Source organism: Anoplophora glabripennis, unplaced genomic scaffold (genome assembly GCF_000390285.2).
Source record: "Anoplophora glabripennis isolate ALB-LARVAE unplaced genomic scaffold, Agla_2.0 scaffold1086, whole genome shotgun sequence".
Classification (NCBI taxonomy): domain Eukaryota; kingdom Metazoa; phylum Arthropoda; class Insecta; order Coleoptera; family Cerambycidae; genus Anoplophora; species Anoplophora glabripennis.
The window spans coordinates 62,368-88,968 of record NW_019417190.1 but is presented as its reverse complement, the minus strand read 5'-3'; the positions used below and the strand labels follow the sequence as shown (position 1 = coordinate 88,968).

General features: G+C 32.1%; 1 protein-coding gene across 1 annotated transcript in view; it reads right to left on the bottom strand.

The window, feature by feature from the left end:
- Positions 1–3,266: 3,266 nt before the first annotated feature.
- LOC108915303 (heterogeneous nuclear ribonucleoprotein U-like protein 2) overlaps positions 3,267–26,601 on the bottom strand; it is a 42,925-nt gene continuing 19,590 nt past the window's right edge. The window contains exons 10-14 of the mRNA XM_018721292.1: positions 19,043–19,211; positions 10,473–10,643; positions 7,307–7,471; positions 6,579–6,883; positions 3,267–3,354 (exon numbers count right to left, since the gene is read on the bottom strand). Coding sequence (XP_018576808.1) covers positions 3,349–3,354; positions 6,579–6,883; positions 7,307–7,471; positions 10,473–10,643; positions 19,043–19,211 — 816 coding nt within the window. The 3' untranslated portion in view covers positions 3,267–3,348. The remainder of the gene's footprint in view (positions 3,355–6,578; positions 6,884–7,306; positions 7,472–10,472; positions 10,644–19,042; positions 19,212–26,601) is intronic.

Here is a 26,601-nt window from a genome sequence, read left to right as displayed (position 1 = left end):
TTTGTTCATCAACTGAATTAAGTAAATTAAAATTTTGAATAATTCTTCGAGACGCACAAAATAGTTAAATCTTTTACATCTACAATCTTATTCTGTAGTATGGCTCCTCAAATTTAACCATTTATTTACCTCACTTAATTTACCATACTTTCTTTTTTTCTTACTATCCCTAATGTTCGGACATTTAAAGATGTCATCAGCTTCACCCTCCATTACACTTCGTATTTTGTTATTAAATTAATAATTTACACCAAACTACTCGTAAAAAGTTATTGTTGTACGAAAAATGGACATCAATTGTTGCTTCAGTCGTTCGTCGTTCACCACATGAAAAACATGACTTGGCGCCTTTTTCCCTAGGACTGTGCGGACATAGCGCCTTTTTAGCCGGTATAGAGAAATTTAAATAATCTGTTATTCCTGACCTATCGCATTTTGTCATGACGCATTTATGAGAAGATAGTATACATCAACGACTATTAGATGGCGCAAATATCTCGTTTTCGGTAAAAATTTACATAGCGCCTTCTTTGCCTGTACCCTTCAATTGTAATATGAATGCTTAATAGAAGGTGCCTATAATAAATTAAAATTACCTGAATCACACCAAATTCCGCATTGCTGCCCTGCACTGCTGGGCAATTTTTATTTTAACCAGCATATTATAAGGAATCATGAAATTCATGACTACTTTACTCGAGGTGCCGATAACTTCCATGTTTGGAGAACAAATTATTGTCATACAATGAAGGGGTTGTTAATTTCAATAGATTACCAGTAAAGTTAAAAATATGCCAGTCACTTGTTATATTTAAATTTAAATTGATTTCTGTATATTAGGATATCCTATTTAATAAACAATTATTATTTGTCAACACTTGTCAACAGCTGAGATTTATTGCCCAGTGGCCCAATGCAGCTGTGTTAGATTTTGCTTGCCCGTGCTCGCATTCTTCAACTGGGCGTATACATTTCTACCACCTCCACGTTTAGTTCGACCAAACCAGTACATGGGTAGGGCTAAATAAATATGGGAACAAGTTTTTCAAATAGTGCAATGCCGAGTTGCTGCGCCAGTCACCGACCCTGGTACATACTATCCTCTTGGTTCTTCAATTGATATCGGAAAGACTATACCAGGTTTAGTCGCTGACGCAGCAACTCGGCATTGAAATATTTGTTCCCATATCTATTTAGCCATGCCCATATACAAGTTTGGTCGAACTAAACGTGGAAGTGGTAGAAATGTATACGCCCAGTTGAAGAATGAGAGAACGGGCACACGAAATACAAATACAGCTGCATTGGGCCACTGCGCAATAAATCTCAGCTGTGCAGTGCAGCAGCAATGCAGAATTTGGTGTGATTCAGGTAATTTTAATTTATTATAGGCACCTTCTATTAATCATTGATATTACAATTGCGAATGGGAGAAAAATTATTACAACATGGCATTCTGGAGACCTTTTGAAACGGAACCAAAACGAAATTTACCATCAATATAATAAAATTGTTTGAGGAGATAAATAATTAAAATATGTTGTTGGCCAAATGAACATATAATAGAAATTTTCTGCACATTACATACAAATTATTATAATTTTTTACCTTTATCGGAAAACTTTTTAGGGACGCCCATGACTGATTAATTTTTATTGCCAGGCATTTTTTACATGATCAACTGACTTCGGAAAGACTATACCATTACGATTTGTTGACATTTTCCAGTTTTAAGATTTTTTAAATAATTCTCCCTTTACTTTCAGGGTTACTTGATTTGATGAATTTGTTTACCGTAAATTATTCAAAATATTGTAAATAGAAGTGAAAAAACAAACTACTTTTTATTTGAAATAGTCAAAATGAGTTTCTTTTTTTTACGTGAAAAATGGTAATTACTTTTAAGACAAACAGTCAATTATTTTAAAAAAGCTGAAAATCAGGAAAAAATGGAATCATAATAATTGAAATTACTTAGATTGGTGCCGATAGCTAAAAGCCTTTCACTACGGTCGAATTTAATTTAATCTGGCTAGTCACAGGTTGGCCTATCACCCCTTGCCCGCTTAGCGTTGTCTTTTGGAACACCCTGTATAAGTAATTTGTAGTCACCACTCAGAAAAAATAGTAATTAAAATCGGGAGTGTGCTATAAATTAAACCACTTAATTAGAAAATCACAAATTTATTTAAAATTTTCTGATACCTTATTTTAGTACTACATAATATTTTATATTACAAGTTCTTATGTAATAAATGTTTATAATAAGATATATTTTTCTATAACTCATTTGTTCGTACCGGTTGTATTTTTCGTTTGCGAAGCAAACCTAGGGATATGAACAGATGAGTCAAATTTTATGAAAGTTAATCTATTAAATGTTTTCAAATTTATGTACATAATACCATTTTCTAATTTCACAAATAATGATTTTATTATAACAAATACTACATTTGTTACAAAACTAGAAATAGAAAATTAGTCAATATTTAAGATTATATAAAACACACAATCAAACGAGCTGTAGAGAATCAAAATATACTACCGTTTTAAATAAGTATATACAAATGAATATAAGGTACGTATAATAAAAAACTAATAAAATGGAAACCTTAAATGTATTATGAAAATAAAATTTGTGAAAACTTAACACTCACCAAACAAACCTGTTGTCAGTTTAGACATGATGGAGATGTTAAATTTGTAGCGAAGAAGGTACCATTGATTAAAAATTAAATTATTTGCATTGTATCTTATCCGTAACCGGTACAAGGTAAAGTAGGAAACAGTACTACGAAACTAGTAATACATACATATATTTACACTGCAGATGTTTATTTTTTAATTTTTTAATTCGTAGTCCTTAAAAAAGTCCAAAGAACATCTTTTTTGCAGAGAGAATATATATTTGGTTGTGAATATAAAAATTATGTAATATAAAGTTTAGTAGAGGAGCAAATAATTTAATTATTAGTAAGTACCTTTGTAGATATCAAATTATTAGAACCAACAAATGATTTTACATTTAACAAAACTGGTGCTTTAAATTAAAGAAATATTTTTTTTATTTCAAATATATACGAAATAGAAAACATGCCAATTTTCGTTAAGTGGTTAGTGGATACACGCCAAGTATTGCATCCTTGTGAATTTTATTGTACGATTTTTTGAGTTGACTTGTAAAATTTGTTTGTTGTTTCTAATATAAAAAACCCTTTATATTTACAGTGTACTGATAAAACATTTAAATTATTAGAATCAATTAAGAATTAGATTAAACGAATTTATAATTCAATTTTAGGTTTACTAAATAAATTCTCCTTGATTATGATTCTCGGAGGGACAGGACTACTTCTGTAAAGAAAAATATATTACGTATATTATTAAAATAACGTCAGATCTGTTTTAATATTAGTTTCTTTTTTACTTGAGTTAGTATTTATTTAATTTTTAATGTAAATAAAGTAAAACCCATTCTAGTCCAATCAATCTGCCGCGGCCTGTTATATGTTAAATTTACAAAAAATATCACCTAGAAACAAAAATTATGGTGATATAGGAAAAAAAATTCTAAGAAAGATAGTGTATTTTTTCTGTAGCGCATAAAAGGCGAAGATAACCTGAGAAATTCATAAGTCAAAAAAACGGTTTTTCGCTAATAAAAACAAAGCTTGAACTCCGAAAAAAGTTAAATGAGAAAGTTGTAGCTATTAACCCTTTCGCTGCGCAATACGTCTGAACGTAGCTACCGCGTCGTGCGCGAAAGTTTATCGCGTGCGAATATATACGTCTGGAGCAGTTAGACCACTTATAGTTTTACATTATGTTGTGTTAAATTACGATTTGCGATATTTTATGATTTTATTTTGAATAAAATACAGTATATGTACTAAATAGAAACTGAAAGAAACATGATCAATCTTGGTATTATTACCAGTACCTCTTTCCATAAAAATATTTGTCACAATCGGTATAAGCTCGCCGGCAAAAATTCGCCTTACCAATTGCAATAACCGAGTCACAATGCGCATGGTTGCGAATATATACGGTTTGAGCAGCCTGATCCAATTTAACTATTCATGCGAATTAATCCGTCTGGAGCAGTGAAAGGGTTAAAGAAACCTATCGTTTCGGTTTTTAAATATATTGATTGCTATATTACTTTTCGATGTATATGGAAAAAACCGTCAAAAATCGACTTTTTGTTTTGCTGTATCTCTTGCAAATTAAGGTTTTGAAACTTGTTACTTGCTGTAAATGTAGCCCTCGGCAAGCAAAAAAAGTATCTTTTTTAAAATTAAAAATTTTTCGAGATCGATTTTTCGAAAAAAAGGTCATCTCGAAAATCGGCTCTTCTTGCTCGACGAATAATCGTAGAGAAACGAATCAGGACTAATTTTTTTGCCTCAAGAGTTGTACTTTCAAGGTAAAAGAGAGTGATAAAGATTTTATTCATTTCAAGTGTCCAAAGATGACTGAAAAAAGTAAAATTTTTTTGCTTGTGTTTTTCTTGAATATCTTTTTCGATTTTCATTTACAATAATGTCTAATACAGGAATCGATTGCTGGCATTTTTACGCGAATTTAAAAAAAAAAAGTTGCTCAAATAATTTTTTTTTTCCAAAAAATTCCACAGGTCGCTATTTAAGTGCTACAGCGGACATTCTTACAGAGATTGAAGTTGAAGACTTATATTTTCAATAAAAAAATATTTAATTGCGCGTCAAACCAAAACATCCGAGCGTGGCGCGAGCTAACTGCAGCGGGCGGTGGAGTGGGGGTAACGGTACTCGGCCGCTCCGAAAACTGAATTTGCGCGTTCAAAAGCACCGTTACTTTCAAAATCTTCTTTATCTCGACTTCTGGACCACATATAAAAATCCTTTTGCTCGACGAGATAAACCAAAATATGACGTTTACGACGGCCTTAAAAGCATAATTACCTTTGAAAAATTTAATTTTCCTTTAGCCTAAAATTTTCTCACCTCTTGTGGAAGGAATTTCAATAATTATTTATGAAATAAAGTATGTACGTTTTATGGTAATTATATCTTTTTGTTATAAAAGTATTACAAAATATTTATTTATCGTACAGAAAATTACGTGGTATAAAAATATTCGACGATCACATTTTTTATTTTCACAGTTTATTTATATCACTCTTATCTTTCAATTCTTCTTCTCTTCAATTCCCTCGATTGTGATTCATTTTCTTCTTCTTCCATGGTTTCGTTTCCTATATTTTCCACGCGATCAACTTCATTTTCCACATAATTCATTGCATCAATGAGTGATTCAAACGCGTCAAAAGAATCATCGTCTAATTGGATGTTTGGAGTTTAAAACTTTCACATTGGGATACATCACAATGTAAACAAACACTTGCACATTTCAAAATTTTTTTTTTACAACCACAGATTTTATTTTTGCAACCGCTGACGCAGCTACATGATATTTTTTTTCAATGGTAATTATGCTTTTGAGGTTACCTCAGATTAACTACAAAAGAACTTTTGTACGTGGTCCAGAAGTCGAGATAACGAAGATTTTGAAAGTAAGAGCGCTTTTGAACGCGCGAATTCAGTTTTCGGAGCGGCCGAGTAGCATTACCCCCACTCCGCCGCCCGCTACAGTTAGCTCTCGCCGCGCTCGAATGCATCGGTTTAACGCACAATTAAAAATGCAGAAGTGGCTAAAATGAACCACAGTATTTTTTTTATTGAAAATATATGTCTTCATGTTCAATCTCTGTGAGAATGAACGTTATAGCACTTAAATAGCGGCCTATGGAATTTTTTGAAGAAAAAAAAATATATCTCGGCTCCAAAAGGTAGTAGAGCAACGCTTTTTTTTTTAAATTCGTGTAAAAATGCCAGCAATCGATTCCTGTAATAGACATTATCGATAAATGAAAATCGAAAAAGATATTCAAGAAAAATGCGACAAAAATTTTTTTACTTTTTTCAGTCATCTTTGTACATTTGAAATGAATACAATCGTCATCACTCTTTTTTACCATGAAAGTACAACTCTCAAGGAACAAAATGAGCCCTGATTCGTTTCTCTATGACTATTTGTCGAGCAAGAAGAGCCTTTAATATTTTTTAATTTTAAAAAAAGGTACTTTTTTGTTTGCCGACGGCTACATTTACTGCAAATAAGTTTCAAAACCTTAATTTGCAAATACAGCAAAAACAAAAAGTCGATTTTTGGCGGTTTTTTCGATATATCATCGAAAAGTAATATAGCAAGCGATATATTTAAAAATACGGATCGATAGGTTTTTTTAATAACTTTCTCATTTAACTTTTTTCGATTCGAGTTCAAGTTTTTTTTTATTAGCAAAAAACCGTTTTTTTTACTTTTATGAATTTTTTAGGTTAACTTCGCCGTTTATGTGCCGCAGGAAAAATACACTATCTTTCTTAGAATTTTTTTCCCTATATCACCATATTTTTTGTTTCCAGGTGGAAAAAAATTTTCCATCTTTCTAGCAGCTTTTTAATTTCACATCGGAAATTACATTCCAAAAATTAACATATAACAGGAAATTAGAAATCTGATAAATTGTCACTCACCTGACTATTCCAGTTTTGTTGCCCATATTGACCGTAATAATTCCAATTACCGTAACCGCTCCCGTATCCTTGCTGTCCACTACCCGATCCGCCGCTACCACCACCATATTTCCACTGGTTATTCCAATTTTGATTTCCCCCGTATCCACCACTTCCAGTACCAAATGCTTGCTGATTCCAACCCTGACCACTCCAGTTGCCACCAGACCAATTGCCATGACCCCTGTTACCACCTTGCGGGCGATGCCTATTGTAATTTCCTCCTTGACTGTGAACATCTCTTGATCCGTGATCATGGCCACTACCTACATATCATATCATTTTATTAGAAACGAGAACTATCAATCTATCTGTACTGATATAGTGATAGTTTATTGTTCAATAAAATATTAAAATATATGTCGCCGACCCTAAGATTTTGAAAAGTTGCACATACAATGTGCCCTGAAGAACGGACATTAATAATTGTAAATTTGTAAGAAAATGTCATTCTTCATAAAATTTACAGCTTATCCTCAAACTCCTAAATATGCCATTTTTTTTTATACAAGATGCGTGTGTAATGTGCAATATTTTGGGAAATCTGTATTATTCAACTTGGTATATTCGATCACAATGTAAAAGGATCATAGTGGAAAACCTTAAAATAAAAAAAAAAAACAAAAAATTATAATTACAATTTTACGGAAAAAAATTAATGTTTTGATATTATTAGAAAATTTTCTTACCTCTCCATTCTCGACTGGGGGGACCCCTATTATTACGTCGGTCCCTATTCCAATTATTTCCTCCAGATCTCTGATTATTCCATCCTCCTTGTCTAGGACCTCTAGAATCGTACCTCTGATTGTGGTAGCTTCTCTCACGGAAATTTTTGCCACGAAAATCATTCCCTGAAGAAAATGTATTTATTGTTATGTATTTACCACGAAAATATTAAATATTTGTTCTATTCACTTTTAATTTTCTAATGCAAATAAGCTGCTGAACTGATGAGTGACGTCATTGGTATTATAAATCGCATAATGTTCAAGTCAATTATTGTTTGCTAATAAAATTACTAAATTTCTGTATTGATCTGTATTTTTGGAGTTTACCTATGCCCTGTATCATAGGAGTTTTTAATTTTTTTTAACTGTTAGATTGTTATTTAAGCCTATTCGGACCAGAAGTCAATTTTTTCAAATAAAATATATTTTTTTATTATGGATTTCAATTCAACACCGAAAAATGTGAAACTTTTGCTTAAAACATTTTTTTTTCTAAAACGCGCTTTTTGAGCCCTATAGTACCTCTGAAGTTGACCTCGTGCCGATTTCCATAAAATGCTACTTTCTGTTAGAACCTGAGATTGAAAACATCTTTAATCGATTGGGTAAGGTCCATTTATAATTAATGTAATTTTACAAAAAATAATCATTGGTGTGTTCTTACTATGCAGTGTAAGGAGAAAAAAACCCAACTTTCCGGGGCCATAGGTTCAAAACAAAGGACTTTCACACTTTGTGCCCATCGAGATTTTTTATCCACGATTAGAACACATAGCAGTTTCAAAAAAATTTGCCGTGTAACAAAAGCTCGGACTTGTGACAGATTACTTGTTAGTTCTCGGAGTGGATGGGTCAACCCAGTCAACAACAATTATTGAAAAGTTAAGGGTTTTCAAGCAGGTTTAGCGTCGCCATAAAGTCGTTGAGAAACTGGTGCCTCTTGTCACCGGGAGCAATAAATTTGCAAAGCTCGACCATCGCAGTCCTTCGGAGAAGGCCTCGTGAAATTTATCATTGTTTTTGAACAAGTATACTTAGATCGTCAGGGCCATGTGTTGGGCATCTGGTATCGACTAAATGCGTCGGTTTAACCCATGGTGATGGGAAAATCTATATTTCTAATAACGCGCCAAATACATACGAAAAGACGTAGTAATTCCACGATATTTAAATAAGTTGTTAGAATGTTGTGAGGAAAATAATAATAGATCAAATAGCTGGTTTTTAGGCGGATTTTCCAAGCTACAAAAATAGATTAAATGAGATTGACTAATCCGTCCCCTGTTGCTATACGGAGTTACAAAAGGAAGGTGTAGGATTACTTGTAAGTTCAGTTTAGTCACAAAATTATCCATACAATTGTAAATTCAGTCAATTAGGTATTAACATGGTATAGTCAAGACATTTCAACCCCCGATATTCAGGGATCCCGCCAATAAGATAAGAACCGAAACTTNACATTGCTGTTTATGGGTCTACTTATTCCATTATTGCACCAAACGCTAGCTTATATTTTGTTGCAGCGCGTGGAACTCATATCTCACTTTTGAAAAAATAGTGACTTATCCCCTTCTTGCACCAAGGTCCTCAATTATTGAAAAGGGTTTTCAAGTAGGTTTAGCGTCGCCATAAAGTCGTTGAGAAACTGGTGCCTCTTGTCACCGGGAGCAATAAATTTGCAAAGCTCGACCATCGCAGTCCTTCGGAGAAGGCCTCGTGAAATTTATCAATGTTTTTGAACAAGTATACTTAGATCGTCAGGGCCATGTGTTGGGCATCTGGTATCGACTAAATGCGTCGGTTTAACCCATGGTGATGGGAAAATCTATATTTCTAATAACGCGCCAAATACATACGAAAAGACGTAGTAATTCCACGATATTTAAATAAGTTGTTAGAATGTTGTGAGGAAAATAATAATAGATCAAATAGCTGGTTTTTAGGCGGATTTTCCAAGCTACAAAAATAGATTAAATGAGATTGACTAATCCGTCCCTTGTTGCTATACGGAGTTACAAAAGGAAGGTGTAGGATTACTTGTAAGTTCAGTTTAGTCACAAAATTATCCATACAATTGTAAATTCAGTCGATTAGGTATTAACATGGTATAGTCAAGACATTTCAACCCCTGATATTCAGGGATCCCGCCAATAAGATAAGAATTGAGAGTATCCAAGAAATGGGCGTGTCAAAGCAAGGTGTCAAATTCAGGAGATCCCAAAAAAAGGGCAGTTTCTCCTTGGGTTCCACACTGGCAGTTTTCTTAATTTTGCTACGAGTTCGCGTTGGGTTCCCTGAATCTCGGATTGTGTTATCGCGTGTAAATTAATTAATAAGGTTTGTTCGAGTCCGTTGTGTCTTCGTTATTTTGTTTGTTTTTATTGTTATTAAAAACCTTCCTCGAAGTTTTGTGTTTACTTGCTCTTCTAAATTAAGTGTCCACTGAGTGAGAGTGGAACACTCTGTACAACCAACACCCGGATTATACTCTACTACATGAGCGACATACAGTAGTGTCTGGAATTCATTCTCTGAACGTACAACATTTCTAAGTCCCCACTCATCAATAAAAGTGTAGATGATAATTAACTATAAACTCCCTTTCGAGAAATAAATAGTAAACTCTTTTGCAATTTAATATCGTTATGATACTGGTCCTAACGGTGGATAGATAAATAAAGAAATAACCCCTCAGGTTACAGCCGAAAGCCACTTTCCATAAGGATTGTGCGGAGTCCTTTAGTAAATTTACTTTTTTCTATGATCCACTGCTGAATGCCTAATATAACTTGTACCTTTACACACAAACCATACAATGTACAAAAAAACTCGGGAGGCACGAAAATTCTAAGTGGAAATGGTCCAACTTAATTTGTAACTACATCCACTGTACAAAAAAACTTGGGAGGCAGGAAAATCTGAAGTGGAAATGGTCCAACTTTGAAAGATTGTCGCAAAGTCACATTCTGTATACAGTTAATTCAACCAATTCAAAGGCTGTCTATACACCAGCAAATTAATTAAGGAAGAATTTGATCCTTTGTAGAATAAGCACACAAAAAAAAATTCAGCACATCTGAACAAGATTTACTTGAGGATCAGTTAAGCAGTTTGGTGAACTTACTTCTATTTTGCCATCTGTCGTCTCTTCGACCAAACCTTTTTTCGCTTCCATATCCAGCTTCTTTACCTGCAGCATTATATTTTTTCACTATTTCTTTAGCTTCAGATTCTTCAAGTTCCACATACGTAACTTCTTCCAACCAATCCCCCTTTTCTGGTAATGACATGGCAGCTAAAATTATATGTTTATATTATGCGCAGTGTAGACCTTACAAATGGAATGAAATTAATTTCCAGATATTTAACGTACTTGTTTTCTATATATAAAAAATCATTTACATATGCCTATTTTGAATTTAAATTGCGTAGTTTTTAAATGATATACAAAACAGACAATCCATTTTTTACAAGCTGATTTTGATAATGTAGGAGTCTAAAGTTCTAAAAATATGTTTAAACACTTAAGGAGGTTTATCGAATATGGAGGTACGTCTAAAGTCTAACGAAAGTTTCTGAAGATTCGCTAATGACTAAAGTAGTAAGCCTTTAGATTTGGCAACATTGCACTTGGCTGGCGCCCTCGGCTCGGCGTTCGCTTGCTCCCATTCGATCACTGTTTGTTTGGACACCTGCAAATTTCTAATAATACGCTACGTCGAGAAAGCGGCGATGCCGTTTTTTTATACGTGTATTTTGCACTATTAATCTTAAAAGAATAAGGAAATGCATTGAACTAGATGGAGGACATATCGAGCATTAACTGAAGTAACATCTTTAATCCATATATTTCATTCTTAACTTTTTTCTGTTGCGTTGTGTCCCCGGTTGTGGCTATACACAAAATACAAAAATTTAATTATCTTGACAACCGTTCATTTTTTCATAAGTCATGAAGTATACCTTTTTTGTAGAAAAGTAACAGGGCTATCTGCCTGCGAGGGCGAAATGTCAAATTTGACAGCTCTGTCAAAGTTGCGTAAATTTTAGAACATAATTTCGACCGTCCTTGTATAATAAAAAATATTTGATTCAATTTTAAATGTACAAAGATACATTTGAATGAGTTGCTTTGATCCCCCAAATTTCAATTTAATCAAAGTAACCCTTTAGAAATTATGGGCAATATTCATTTTTCAACTTCTTACTTTGAGTGACAATGACTCCTCAACAATGGCACCTAGGAAAAAAGTTTATATGAAGTACTAGCACTCTTTTGACCTGCTCTATATAACCCTTTAATTTTTTCCCGTAGTTACCGGACACCCTGTATACTGAATTATATTATTGTTTATATTTTTTTAGTAAAAGGAAGTATTGTTCGTTGTTTAACTTTCCCTATGACCACATGCACTTGAAATAACACGTGTTGAGTGCCACTTTATTGAACAAATTTACTACTGATAAAGCTGTGATGCTGACCCGAGTACATAATTTATTACTCCTTGCTTTTTTTATAAATTTTATCAAAAAAATAAAAAATCAATTTAAACGAAGGGGGCAGCTTTAATAGGTATTTTTAGAGCTCATTATTTTCCTTTACCTCTTTCCATTTGAATAGTTTTTACATGTTAATAATTTTGTAGCTACTTACTGTTAAATTCGTTTTTTTTTTTTAATATGAATTGTTTGGTGTGTTTTTAGCACTAACTACGCTCGACATAATTACACACAATTATTCATCAGAAGACAACTAAAATCGTAAAAGAAATCATTCATGTCACGTTAGTATACTGTTGTCTTTGTTATCATGCAGATGTTGCGTAATTAACTCCTATCCGTTGGTGTTTATGATGGTAGACAATTTAATTTGTTGCTTTTTAATAAATAATGCATACGCCTATGTGCTGCCCTATTTATAACACATTTATTTAATATATCAGATACCTGTTTTTTCAGCTATTCTTCAGAGAAAAAAATGTAGGTCCTACCTATCTAAGTTTCTAAATTTATACATTCATGTATGTGTTACATCAGGATACTCGTATATTCCAAGGATAATTTTCTTCATATAGCAAAGGTGTGCATTTATTACAGGTAATGAGTTAACAATTGAAATTAATTCTAGGATGGGCTTTTAATTTTCTTTGGTACATTTTGTCATATATGGAAAATTTTAATTCCCAAGGAACATCTTCATTTTTTAGAGTAAATAAATCTCTTTTCTCCACCGTATTTTGCAAAAATTAAAAAATGTAAACATATAGAGGACAGTACACCCTGTATATTTCATATATTACCTAAAAATTACACAAGTTAAAATAGTAATGCCTGTTTTTTTATAAATACAGAGTATAAATTAATTTCATTCCATAAGCAGTTCTTACATTTAAGTAATATGGATGTATATATTCAAGGTGTCCCAGTTTTATTCTGTCAAAATGAAACAGATGCTGTAGAATTTGATTTAAAAACAAGTTTCTATGAACACAGGTACAGAAATGTTTCATACAAAATATGTAGTACCTACCTTCAAATTCACATTTTAACAATTATTGGATGTAATATTTCAGGAAGAAAATTACATCAATTTTAAATTTTATAAACTTTATAAGACTCAAGTTTTGGAAGTTCTCTTTGTACCCAAGATCTAGCAACTTTTAAGTTAAATTGGTAAAAGATAGTTTTTATGCAATTCAAAAGTGCAACTGACCTTCAAAAACATGACACTTCATATGGGGAAGGAAATGTTAGTAAGTAGGTGTTTTTTGTTGCACCTTATATCTTTTTGATCTACATAATTTAATATAAAAATCACTGAAGAGCCCTCTTTCTTTTTTATTAAGCATTTCTGGTCAAATTACTGAACAATTTTCAAGCTGGTTTCCAGGTATTTAGGATAATTGACTTTTTGAGAGACATTATTGTACTTCAGAAGTAATTCTGAAACAGTTTCAGAGTTTCTTCTAAAGAAGGGAGACATGTCTCTCAAAACATGAAGAAGCCTAAACCAAAATGGCAACCAGCCTGGAAACTGTTGGCAATTGCCACGGAAGCCTGCAATCAGTTTTTTTGGATCTATGGTCAAATACACTTTTTCATCACATCTTCCATCATATTTCAATTTGGGGAATGGAAGTGGGATATCTTGAATATAGAGAAGGTTTCAGTTTCTGAAATAATGTCACTTTGCTTTTAAACATGTAACTAAATGTTTTTTTTTAATACTAGTTACAATTTAATTTCATTATTTTTGTAAGTCTTTCTTCCAAAAGTTAGACAAAAAATATTAAATACAATTAAGAAATAGCAGGTTAAAACTATTAACTTTCAAATAGCGCTAGACATTTTTTAAATGAGTGACATGACTTTATAAAATTTTTACAGCCATTTTCAAAATACTGGATGTATATCATCAAGCCTGAAATAATTTCTGAAAAATATGACGTACTTATTTCTTTAATTAAAGGATAAACTTGAATTGTTTTAGGCACGCCACTGCTAGATTTATACAATTTTTGATATTACCACAACAATGGTGTACTATTTTGAAATACTTGTAATAAAAAAAATAAAAAAGCATATATTTAGTCATATGTTCACAAAACAAAGTGATATTATATTGAATTTTAAATGCCGTTTCATTCGATCATATAAAAAATGACTCACCCTGTATATCGCGTGTACCATTCAAAACAGATTTCTTTGTAGCCTTGGTAATATCAATAATATGAAAAATATAGCTACTAACAGTTGTACAAAATCAGTTTTTCTTTATTTTAAAACTATTTCTAGTTAAACATAATTTATTTATTTTGGGTAGGTATTGTTTTTAAAAATATTACATAAAATCAAAACCTTGAGACTTAGACACAAATAAGTAGGCAGCAGCCAAAATAACATATTTGAAATAATTTCAAAATATGGAGAAACTAATTTAGTAGAATTTTGAAATCTTTGACATCACTAACATTACCAGAACTACAAAGAAATTTGTTTTAATTAAGACACGTGGTATATTATAAATTCATTAAAACATCATTTTTTTTTTTCTAAAAATGAATTGTTTTCTTTTTAATTTTAACTTTCATGTTATATGGGTTTTTATTTATATTTTGAAAAAGAAAAAAATATGCCAATAGTTAGATTCTGTTCTATATTATACCTATTTTGGATTTATTTGATTATCAAAAAATATAAAAATAAAGCCAATTGTATTTTTTTGATGCAATACATGAAGTGTATTCTTACATATTTAGAGCCTTTTCTTAGGATTCCATAATACAAAGTTTAATAGATCTATTCCTAATAATAAGGGAGATAGGGTCGTTAAAAGTCTATTCACATAAGTTACAGTTATGGCACTCTTGGCCACATCTCTATTATCACAGCTAGATCCATCAAATATTATATTACTCTCATACCCACAAAGCGTTCTAAAACGATATATTATAAATGCATAGGGTATTCATTTAGATTTAGACAAATTGACACTGGCTTTGTTTCTACACTTTATGTGAGTCAACGTTGAGGCAAAATTGATTTAACGCTAGAATACAATTGAGGCAAAATATTTCAATATAGGTTCGGGTGGGGGGGGGCAGAAAATACACAAAATTTAAAAATAATTTGATTTATACAAGGTGATTCGTTTTTGGAGGGCTGACCAAAGTTGTATTTTTTTTTAATGGAACATGCTGTATTTGGGTGGATATTTGTATTTTGCATGGAATTATGAATTTTTTCGTAATAGGTACTATGTTCCAAAAATCAGCCGTTTCTGAGATATTAATATTTTAATATAAAAAATGACATTTTTGGCGTTATACTTGTTCGAGACTAATATACTCGTTTTTTGAGATATAATCTAAGCAATCGTCACACTTGTACTAGGTTGACCGTAAATTCTGAAGTGGTGACTGTTTGTAAATGTCATTTAAAAAAAAACAAAACTTTTGCCTTTGAAAAAGATAACATTTGGTACAATTTTGTATGACATTTATAAACAGTGACCACTTCAGAATTTACGGTCAACCTAGTACAACAAGTGTGACGATTGCTTAGAATGTATCTCAAAAAACGAGTATATAAGTCACTATCAAATGTAACGCCAAAAATGTCACTTTTTATATAAAAATATTAATATCTCGGAAACGACTGATTTTTGGCATATAGTACCTATTACGAAAAAGTTGCATAATTCCATGTAAAATATAAATATCCACATCAAATACAGGGTGTTCCATTTAAAAAAAATACAACTGTGATCAGCCCCCTGAAAACTAATCACCCTGTATAAGTCAAATTACTTTTAAAATGTGCATTTCTTGAGCCCCCCACCCGAACCTACTTTGAAATATTTTGACTCAATTATATTCTAGCGATAAATTAACTTTGCCACAGCGCTGACTTACCCTGTATAGTACAGTAAATGTTGTTTTTAAGTTCATAAAATAATTTTTATAAATGAAAATATTTATCAGTTTTTTTTTATAAAAACTTGATAAAGTTTATGTAGATTACTTCAAAAAAGCTCAACTTATTTATAAAAAAAACAAATAAAATTGTATAAAACATTTGATGGAAACGGTCTGTATCTTGTTAAATATTACAAAAAAAGAATATCAAGGTATCTACACTTATTAGAAAGAAAAATATACTAAAATGATTTGAATAACAAAACATGTTTTCAAAACTTTTTTCTTCAAATAGTGTACATTATGTTTACAAACTTGCAAATTTATTTTTATTGGAGTATAGGTCTTGGCAATTTATTATTCAATATCATTTAAAAAAAAGGCAAAATACTAATATAAATAGTCTGAATGCACTGCCGACTTGTTTCCACAACAGAAATGCTATTCCTATTAAAACTTGTTTTTTTTTGGGGGGGGAGGGGGTAAAATTCCTGTTAATTTTTTTTTTTTGGCGTTGGAAAAATTACAATAATTAATTGGTAAATATGTTATTGATATATGGTGAATGTAGACAAAATGATTTGGCAGCAATACGAATGTACATGAATTTTTCACTGTTATGCACTAAGAGCAAAAGTATTTCCACTTAAACAGCATGCAGTACTGGTCAAATAAAACCGCCCTGAATATGCAAAGAAGGCCAGTCAGGACTTTATGTATTGTCAGGGAGGTACAGTATGACTAACCGGGTTGTATGAGGCTCACTGAGGAACAAACAGCTGTATCCCTTTTTTTGTGCACACTGAAGGTGAAGGCTTTCCTGCTGTAATTTTATCAAACAGCTATATTTACCCACAACATAATTTTTAATTTCCACAATATGCATCAGTGGACTATTAAAAATCTTCACGCTGTGTCTATACTAATTTTCAACATTAATTCTCAATTAACGTTTGAACTGCCACTGTACAGTTTTTTTATAGGACTATTTATCAGTGATGTGATAAAAAAAAACTATCATATTGGATTGAAGTTGCTCCACAGACTATTAGATAACAGTGGGATGTTTTTGTAAATGTGCATGATTCTCTAATTCAACAACCACGCTTAGGTGTTGACAAACAATATGGCGACACTGTGATGTCGTATGAGAATATGACATATCACTCCTTTTTGATTCTAGTAGTAAGTTAGTTTTATGTAAGGCGCGGCAGTAGCCGAAGCGGCTAAGGCTTGCCTACTGAGGCGCACCAGGGCTGTGCGGCAAAACCGTAGTGGGTTCGAATCCCGCACGCGGCAGGAAAATTCGAAGGAATTTTCCAGTCGTACCCATGGATGTTTGTGATTGTTAAGGGGGAGGGTAGTGTAAGTTAGCAGGCAAAAAGGGCCAAGCATGGCCTAATTGCTAGTAAGCTTCATGACCTTTTTACCTTTTAGTTTTATGTAAGGCCAGTATTTACTTCCTTTTTTTTTACATTTTATCTTTATCCTTAAAAAATAATTTGCAAGTTTGTAAACTCCTTACAGTTTTTTTGGAAAAAACTAAATTTTTTTTATGTTACTAAAATGTTCTCTAGCGACTAAAGAAGTAACTTTAGCTAAATCATCTTATTCGGACCCCATGAATCTATAGCAACACCTCAATTTTTTATAATCCAAATTTTTATCAAAGAAAATAAAAAAAATAATTTTTTCATTCATAGTTTTGTTTTTTTAGTCATTTAATTATTATCATAGCTTCACCTATTTTCTCTTTTATTTTGTGATATAAAAATTTTCTGTTGTCTAAATAATTGAGCTTAGGGTTAGAGATACACTCCCAACATGGTTTTTTTATGAAAAATCCTGTATATTTTTACATATTTAGATGACAAGTTTTCTTATTAGTGATATACAGTGTAGGAAAGTACCGATGGTATATCAGAAGTTACGTGAGAGCGATAAAGTAAGCCATAGAAATCCATGTGATAGACAAAGATGGCTATAATGAAGGCGTCTAATAGTCACCGCCCATTTCGCCCTTCCACAAATAAGAAGTGGATTTTATTTGTGGAAGGGCGAAACGGGCGGTGACTATGAGACGCCTTCATTATAGCCATCCTTCTCTATCGAATGGATTTCTATGTCTTACTTTATCGCTCTCACGTAACTTCAGATAGACCATCAGTACTTTCCTACCCTGTATAGTCTGATGGGTAATGGGCTATCTCTGATAATAAAAAACTAAACTTATATCAATAGAAATCATAGGAAACCATTTCATCCAAGTACGGAAAAATATATAAGATGTTCGATTAAAAAAAACATGTTAATCCTATATCTCCTCAAATCAATGTTCAGTTTTATTGTCTTTGTAACAGATTAGGTTATAAAAAAATCTTTCGAGTTTCCTACAATTTTTATTCTTACTTTTTCAGGGTTCGTAGTTCAAAAGTAATATAGAATTCCCCAACTTTTCCAGGTTTTCCCTGACTTATAAAAAAATCCAAGTCATTTTTACATGCTATTTGGCGTTTATGCATTAAACTTTTTCTGGACTGGACTCCACAATTTTTTTTAAACTCAAAGAATCTCTTATAAAGGTTTCAAAACCACAAATAAATTTCTCTTTCAAGAACCCAGGGCCGGCTTTCACAAAATTTCCAGTTGCAAGCATCAAATTCCCTGACTTTCATGAATAATTTTAAAATTCCCTGACTATTCCGTTTTTTATGAAGAATAATGAATTCCCTGACTTTTCCCGGTATTCCCGGTTTTCCAGGCCACTACGAACCCTGGTTTTTTTTATTTTGAAAAATGATGTAGAAAATAGGGAGCTTTATATTCAGTGATTTTTGTTTTTTTCATTACATGAAATGAACAAAAGTTAATAATTAAATTAAATTAATGGTTTTTATTTATATTTTTTTAAAGCTTCTTTTGAATCAAAATTGATTTATGAGATTTAAATGTTATACATTCATAAATATTTTTTCCGTGCTTGTTACAAAAGTTAATTAACTTGTACTCATATAATTCATTTTTAGAAAAACTAAATTTTCTATTACGAATATTTATATTATTTTTAAATTTAAATTACTATTTTCTTATTTTACATATAATATTTAATGTTGTTTGATAAAAATAAAAATTAACAATTTCTTTAGACTTCTCTAAAGATATTGCCAATTAATTAACATTAAAAATAGTGTTTCCACCCACTATTTCATAACTGCAATAAAATAGAAATAAAAATGGACATATTAAAATCTATGTAAATGTAAATACAAAAATATACCTTTCATTTCAAGTATGGTGCTATCGGGAACATCTTTACCGTCCTGAGCTTCTTGCAAAGATTGACGTCTAGCTTGTTCTTCATCTCCAACTACAACTATCACAGCACGTCTCTTGAAGCCCTCAAATGGCCGCATTTTACGGCGTTGGGCTGATGGGAACACGTTTGTCTGCCACAACGCTCAATATTATAACAATGCTCTCAATATCTTTTTCTCTGATGAATTATTTCATCAAATTAAAAAAGGTTTTATAAAGCTCTCAATTCATAAACATTTTGAATCGACAATTACACTATGTGCAGCAGATAGAAAAAAATACAAATTTATTTCTACTTTACCGTTGTAAGAGAATATACGAGTTCGCTGGTTGATTTCCCCTCAAAAAATTCAATACCAATTATCAGAACTTCAGTAATAATTCCTTATCTTCCTTTCGTCATACGGATTGATTGTATCATATTTTAAGCAATGATGTCTCTTGTAGCACTTGTTTGTCAGAGATACTGGCAAAAATTCTTCTTTCTTTAATCCTAGTACCACCAATACACCTAGTACAGGCGACAATTGTATCGAAGCAGCACACTTCTATGCCTTATAAAAAAAAACTATTTATTTTTTAATTTTACTTATAATTATTTTCTATCTGCTGCACATATTGCGAGAGATTTGTAATTCAAATATATTAACCTTGGCAGGTATATATTTCTTTGTTATATTAATGTTTTTATTATTAGTTTCCATTATACTATAGAGAACAATCTTTCTGCTTCCATTTTAACATACTTAGTGTCATTGTGCTAAAAAATCATGTTTTATTGAAACATTATCAACAGCTCCTTCAACTTTGTGCCAATTATACACATATTTTTGTAAATTGTAATGTAAACTTTGTGATGCACTTTCAATTGCTTTAATTTTCATTTTTGTTTTAGAATAATTAATGCATACTATTTATCTGACTTCCAAAGTAGCTTATTACTTTTATATTGTATTTTGTATTTAATAAAAAAAAGAGCCAACCACTAATTCAACCAATGAAAAATGTTTTAAAAACATACGTTTATCAGTGAAATGTGTAATACATTTTGCTTTCCTAACTGTAGTCTTGGTTATGGTTGTCCACATTTTTTTTCCCGTTTAAATCCGAGTGTATATTACTCTGTTTCTTCTTTTACGCAATGCATGTGATGATACAACCGATGGCTTTGGTAATGGTCACTTGGGCACATATTTCTCCAAAATACTGAAAATTGTCATTGACTATTTACAAGTACATACAAACGCACTCGATATAAAAATACTTAGCATGATGGCTGTATCAAAGAATTTGTATGCTTTAAACTTTTCTGATACATTAAACTTGCATGAAACATTATGCATTATACTTCACTGAAACTTTTACTCCGATAGGAATTCCAGTCCGACAAAATCATTTCACAAACACATTTTACTACTGTTCCGCCACAGCATAAATCAAAAAAAATATTTCATAATTTGATAGGCACAGCTCAGAAGAGAAGGTAAAATATTTTTTAAATGTAGCGACCTAGATAACAATATCAACATGTCAAATACACTAAACAAACCAAGTTAAAGTTTAACCATAAACAACGATATGGGCTCTCCATCTTTCTGCCTTATCTACACATCAAACTTTTGTAATAACAATATACAGGGTGTCCGGAAAGGTCATGTCAAAAATGAAGGGGTGTACAAAGGAGCTCAAAATAATTGTAGTACTTCATAAAAAAATTTTTCATATCAAGCTTTGTTGTGGAATTTTTCGCCTTCAAAGAAAGAAGTTTGAAAAACAAATTCCAATTATAACTTCTGTCGTTACCACGACAGCAATAAAATTTGGTCAATTAAAGTAACTCATGGTGATGTTCATTTCCAAGTTTAAACTGATATTCAGTATGCCTAGATTATACAGGAGCAGACGAAATTATCTATATAAATTTATACTTCTTTGACAGTGTTGCCAAATTTGACATTTTTCTTTCATAGTTCGATTCTTTTTTCACTTTGTTAAAAAAAAGATTTACCGCATATCAGTCGATATCTTGTACCGTTTTTGAGAAAATCGAATTTTATTAACAAAATACATTATTTATTGTATCAAAAATGTTATACCTACTAACCTTTTTGTAAGATCTTCTTGGTTTCTATACAATTAAAAGAAAAAAGAGAATTGTTAAGTAAGAAGTTCAATATGTGCACATTGAACTTCATTGCATTTTCTGAAATTGCTCAAACACCTCTGCTGTACTCAAAATAATTTGAGGTGATCATTTGTAATGATATTGGCGTGTGTAATTATACGATTTAATATTTCTTCCCTACTACTTATAGGAGTTTGATAAATGACTTTTAAGAAAAAAATCGAGAGGATTAAGATCGGGAGACCGAGGCAGCCACGGAAAAGGAACACCTCGACCGGTCCATCGATCAGGAAATGTGGTTTTTAAATAAGTCCTTACTGCCCTGCTAAAATGGGGTGCTGCAGCCAGATGTTATATTTCAACTATTTAAAGGGACGTCTTCCAATAACAGGTTAAGGTGTTCTTGCAGTAAATGTAGGTATTTATCCCCATTTAAAGCGTCATCAATGATATGTGGTCCCACTAAGTAGTTTCCAATTATTCCCATCCATACATTAATCATAAATTTTTGTTGGTGTTTGGTCTGAATAATAGCATGGGGGCTTTCGTCACTTCAAATATGTAAATTCTAATCGGAAAGCGGTTGCCGTAAATCCGAACAGCTTCAGAAGCATTACATTCTGCAGTTTCATACATTAGATGAATATCTGCAAATTCCTCATAGCTAAAATCCTCCATGATATTGAACTAACAAATGGTGTCAAAATGATTCATGACAAATATCTAACTGCTAATTATACATACTTGTTGACAGTCATCTTAATTTTTGTAAAAATGTTAATATTGAATTTTTGATACAATACATGTATGTTCTTAATAAAATTCAATTTTCTCAAAAATAGTACAAGATATCGACTGATATATGGTATAACTTTTTTTTAGCAAGGTGAGAAGGGAATCGAACTATAAAAGAAAAGTGCCGAATTTGACAATGCTGTCAGACGTATAAATTTAAATGGATAATTTCGTCTGCTCCTGTATAATCCAGGCACATTGAATATCAATTTAAATTTGGAAATGAACATTACTATGAGTTACTTTAATTGCCCAAATTTCATTGTTGTCAAGGTAACGACTTAGAAGTTATAATTGGAATTTGTTTTCAAATTTCTTTTTTTAAAGGCGAATAACTCCACAACGAAGTCAATAGGAAGAAATTTTTTATGAAGTACTACAACTATTTTGAGCTCCCCTGTATACCCCTTCATTTTTGACATGACCTTTTCAGACACCCATATTTTTTCTCTTCCATAAATATCAGTCTTCCAGCTTTACTAAATATTACACATTACTATTAAATTTTATTCAAACTACCTAAACCACTTTCTTAATCCATCTTTAGGCTTAATATAGACATTTTATTCAAATTGAATGCCTACAACAGTTCTTGAAACGATATCTTATATGAGAGTAATTTAAAAAATTTCGGCATAGCTATGAAACAATGAAAATAGTTTTTTAATTTATTTTCACTTTTCAATATAATCCTTCTGAACATGCATCATCCATAAATGTTCCAGCATGTTTATGTTGTTCTGGAAATCCTTTCCATGGTGGTCTTCAAAATATGGTTTACTGTTGCCAAAGTTATTTACCTGACGAAAATCACCAACTGACAAAAATTATTTTTTTTAGTTTTGGAACAAAAAGAAATTTGACAATCTGTGTCCGGAGAATAAACTTGAGGCAACAAATTGTAGTTTAATTGAACAAGCCCAAACTTATTCATTTCGATAACTCCAAAAAAATATTATTTAACGCTCTAACCGTGGCACGTGTGGAAAGTGTTCTCTTCAATGTACCTTGAATACATGTAGCAAACGTTCCTTTTGCATTCATGTCAAACTTTGTACTAACTAATTGACTATAAGGGCTGTGATTTACCAGTTATTAGATATTTATAAAATATATTCGTGGGTGTCGCTTTGCCCCGTCAGTTTAGTATTAATTCTAGTTTCAATTTTATCTAGGTGTGTAGAGAGTCAGAGAACGGCACATTATTTTTTCCCGGTCCAGTATGCATTATGGCTGTCTGCTAAAGGTCGTTCTTTAAGCTCATCTGTGCTCCGTATCCGTATCTGTATCACGTATTGTAACATAAATTTATAGTGTGTACGTCTTGCGCTTCGTGTTTGCAGAAACGCTGCACTCCATTTTGGCGATCTATCGGCAAACACCGAGAACACGAAGAGGAGCAGAGCAATAGTGTGGACGGTTCTTAGTAGGAGCACAAGTTAGTAAGTGTCAGTATACCAATCACCGTTGCAGTATTGATTCTGTAAACTTTGGGTACAATCATGGAATGGAGTGAAGAAAAGTGTTTAGATTTAATCGAAGAGTACAAAAATACACCAATTTTGTGGGATCCGAAAAATATTTTTATAAAAAACATTTAAAAGATGCCAGGGTGATTATAAGTGATGTACTAAGTCCACTTACAATGGCTGCAAAGCGTAAACAAATATGTTATATCTTCCTTTAATACATCAACGAGAGCTTAACAAACTTCTGGTACGATGCGTCCAAACAAGTATTTATCTTGCCAAAGTCACAGCTAATCTGCACTGAAACAGCTTCCCTAAATTTAATCTCCTTTTTTTGAATTCTTAGTCCACTACTAGATTGATTAAATATTCAAAATCTGAAGGATGCATTCTAGTGAAACTTTTGAAAAGGCCGCTGATTAATTGAAACCTCAAATCTAAAAATAAAGGAGTCATTTCTTTCTTCGTAAAAAAGATGTTTCCAAAATCTTCGTGTATGTTTGTAATTTTCCACTATATTATGTATAAGTAGCACTTGCTATCATAATAGATTCGTCTGAAGACGACATGTTTTTACGAGGAACGTTCTTCGAACACTGCAGATAAAGATGATCGCAGTACGACACACGCCTCGCGTACACATTGTGAACCGATACTGTATCGGAGCAATACATGATACAAATACAGATACGGAGCACAGATGACTACCCGGCTTTAGGTTTCTCTACAAAAAAAAAAGTACATGTCTAAATTACGATGGTGGTAAGTCATCAGAGGAACTGAATTCAAATATTTCTGTTAACTCGAGGGAAAATTCAACTTCAGATGACGTTCAACCAACTGATGCATGTTTATGGACGTATATGACTCCAGCTTAACTCAAAAAAATGTTATTTGCCAAAAATGATATAATCTCAGATCCCATAAGAGCGAAATTATTCATACCATAGATCTCTTTAATATAAGCAACATTTTATTTCTAATTGTATAAAAAAGTCGTCACAATTGACCATTTTCAATAAAAACTGATTTCTTTTTCCTGAGATTTGTTCCCGAGGTTAAAAAGTTCAAATGAGGTTTACAATAAACATATAAACTTTGTGATTAGTTATAAGATAGAAGCAGCTTTGTAATGAGCCAAAAATTTTTCAAATTACCCTCACATTTCAACAGATAGATGATGAAATTCATTTCTAGTTTTTTTTTAATAAATTAATACTCCTTTCCTTGATTTTAGGATCATTCCCACAATTTTATTGATAAGTATATTGAACAAAGTCCAGGAGTCATCAATATTCACGTTATTTCCACAATTAATAAATCCATTCTTCTCCAGTCACATTCTATTAAGGTTTATTGGGTACGTCTAATGTCAAATGAGAGTGTCTGTAGATTCGCTAGTGACTAAAGAAGTAAGCCTTTAGATTTGGCAACGTTGCACTTAGCTGGCGCGCTCGGCTCGGCGTTCGGTCGCTCACGTTTGATAATTCTGTTGGTTTGGATGCCTAAGCTTGAAATATACATCATATGCCACACATGCGAATTTCAAATAATACGCTACATTGAGAGCCGCGGCGTTGCCGCTATCACGCATAATGGAGGTTAAGTTAGTCAACGACAGCAGTTTGATAAATCGTGAAACTTTTTTTTATTAATATCTCGTCTCTTAGTCATAATTTTTTTTGAGGATTTTCTTCATATTAATAAGCTTATATTAATTTTTTTTATGAATATTTGTTTGACAATTCCATATCAGAAAAACCTCCTTGGCCGCCTCTCTAGAGCTGCCGAACTAAATTGTTGCATCAACATCACGAAGTTACATCTGCTCTTTACGATGGTTCGCTGGTTTAAAAACTAGAGATGAGCACTTTTAAATTATTTTTGTATGTACAGTTCCACATTGTTGGGTATTGTACCCATCTCTATTGACTGATATATCACTAATCAAATATTTTCTTAGAAACTGTAATTTGTTCCGTTGGCTAATGGGAACATCGCTTATATTGTTAAATGTTACTGCTCACTAACTTTTGTTACGGTACTTATTATTAAACGCCTATATGTCTTTTGAAGAACACAAAAGTGGTTTTATTTTAATTTTCTTCCAACTTTCTGAATTTATTCTCAAAAGTTGAATATTTATATGTACAATTATACATTATTGTATATACCTACTCGTTTGTTCAATTTCTACATGAGCATTTAACATGGGCAACAGAAGTGTCACGATTGGAATAAATGTCCTTAAATTATCTAAGCAGATTAACGACAATTAGGCGATTTGCCTTATATTGCAATGACCTCTATCATTATATATTAAACGCTATAGGTAACCCTAAACGTCAGTGAAGATGTCAAAACAAAGGAGGGCCCCTAAGGCCAGTTTTTGGCCTAATTTATTTTTGGCTGAAAAAAAATGTGTTTAGTACCTACTAGCAATACTAAATTGTTTCCACCCTAAACGGACCAACCCTCTCACCCTCCTTTCCCCCTCCACCCCCCTTAAATGAGATGACACACATTTACATTGAATAAAACGAAAAAGAAAAAATCAATAATTATACATATATGTGTGTCCATATTTGATTAGCCACTTTGAATTTTGTGATTCTGAATTCATAATTGTAATCAGTGATCCAAGAAAGTTTCTATAAACAAAAATTTGAGGATTATGGAGATCTTTTCAATTTTTTTGTCCGCCATATGGAATACATCATTTTGAATTTCGTAATTCTGCCTTCAGATTCGTAATCAGAGACCCAAAAAAACACACTACTCAAAAATTCATGCATTTTAAAGACATTTTAATTTTCTTGTCCGCCATACTGGATCCGCCATTTTGAAAATCATGATTTAGAGTCCAGATTCGTAATCATAGACCCAAAAAACCCCATTACAAAAAAAATCATGCATTTTAAAGACATTTCAATTTTCTTGTCTGCCATATTGGATCCGCCATTTTGAATTTCGTAATTCTGAGACCCAAAAAACTCTTCATATTCATAGGAATTGAATCTATTTCACATCTCTAATAAGCGATGGTTTCCCCTGCATTTTAGGGGGCAGAGGGAAAAGGAGGGTGAGGTTGGTCTGTTTAGGATGGAAATGATTTAGTATTGCTAGTAGGTA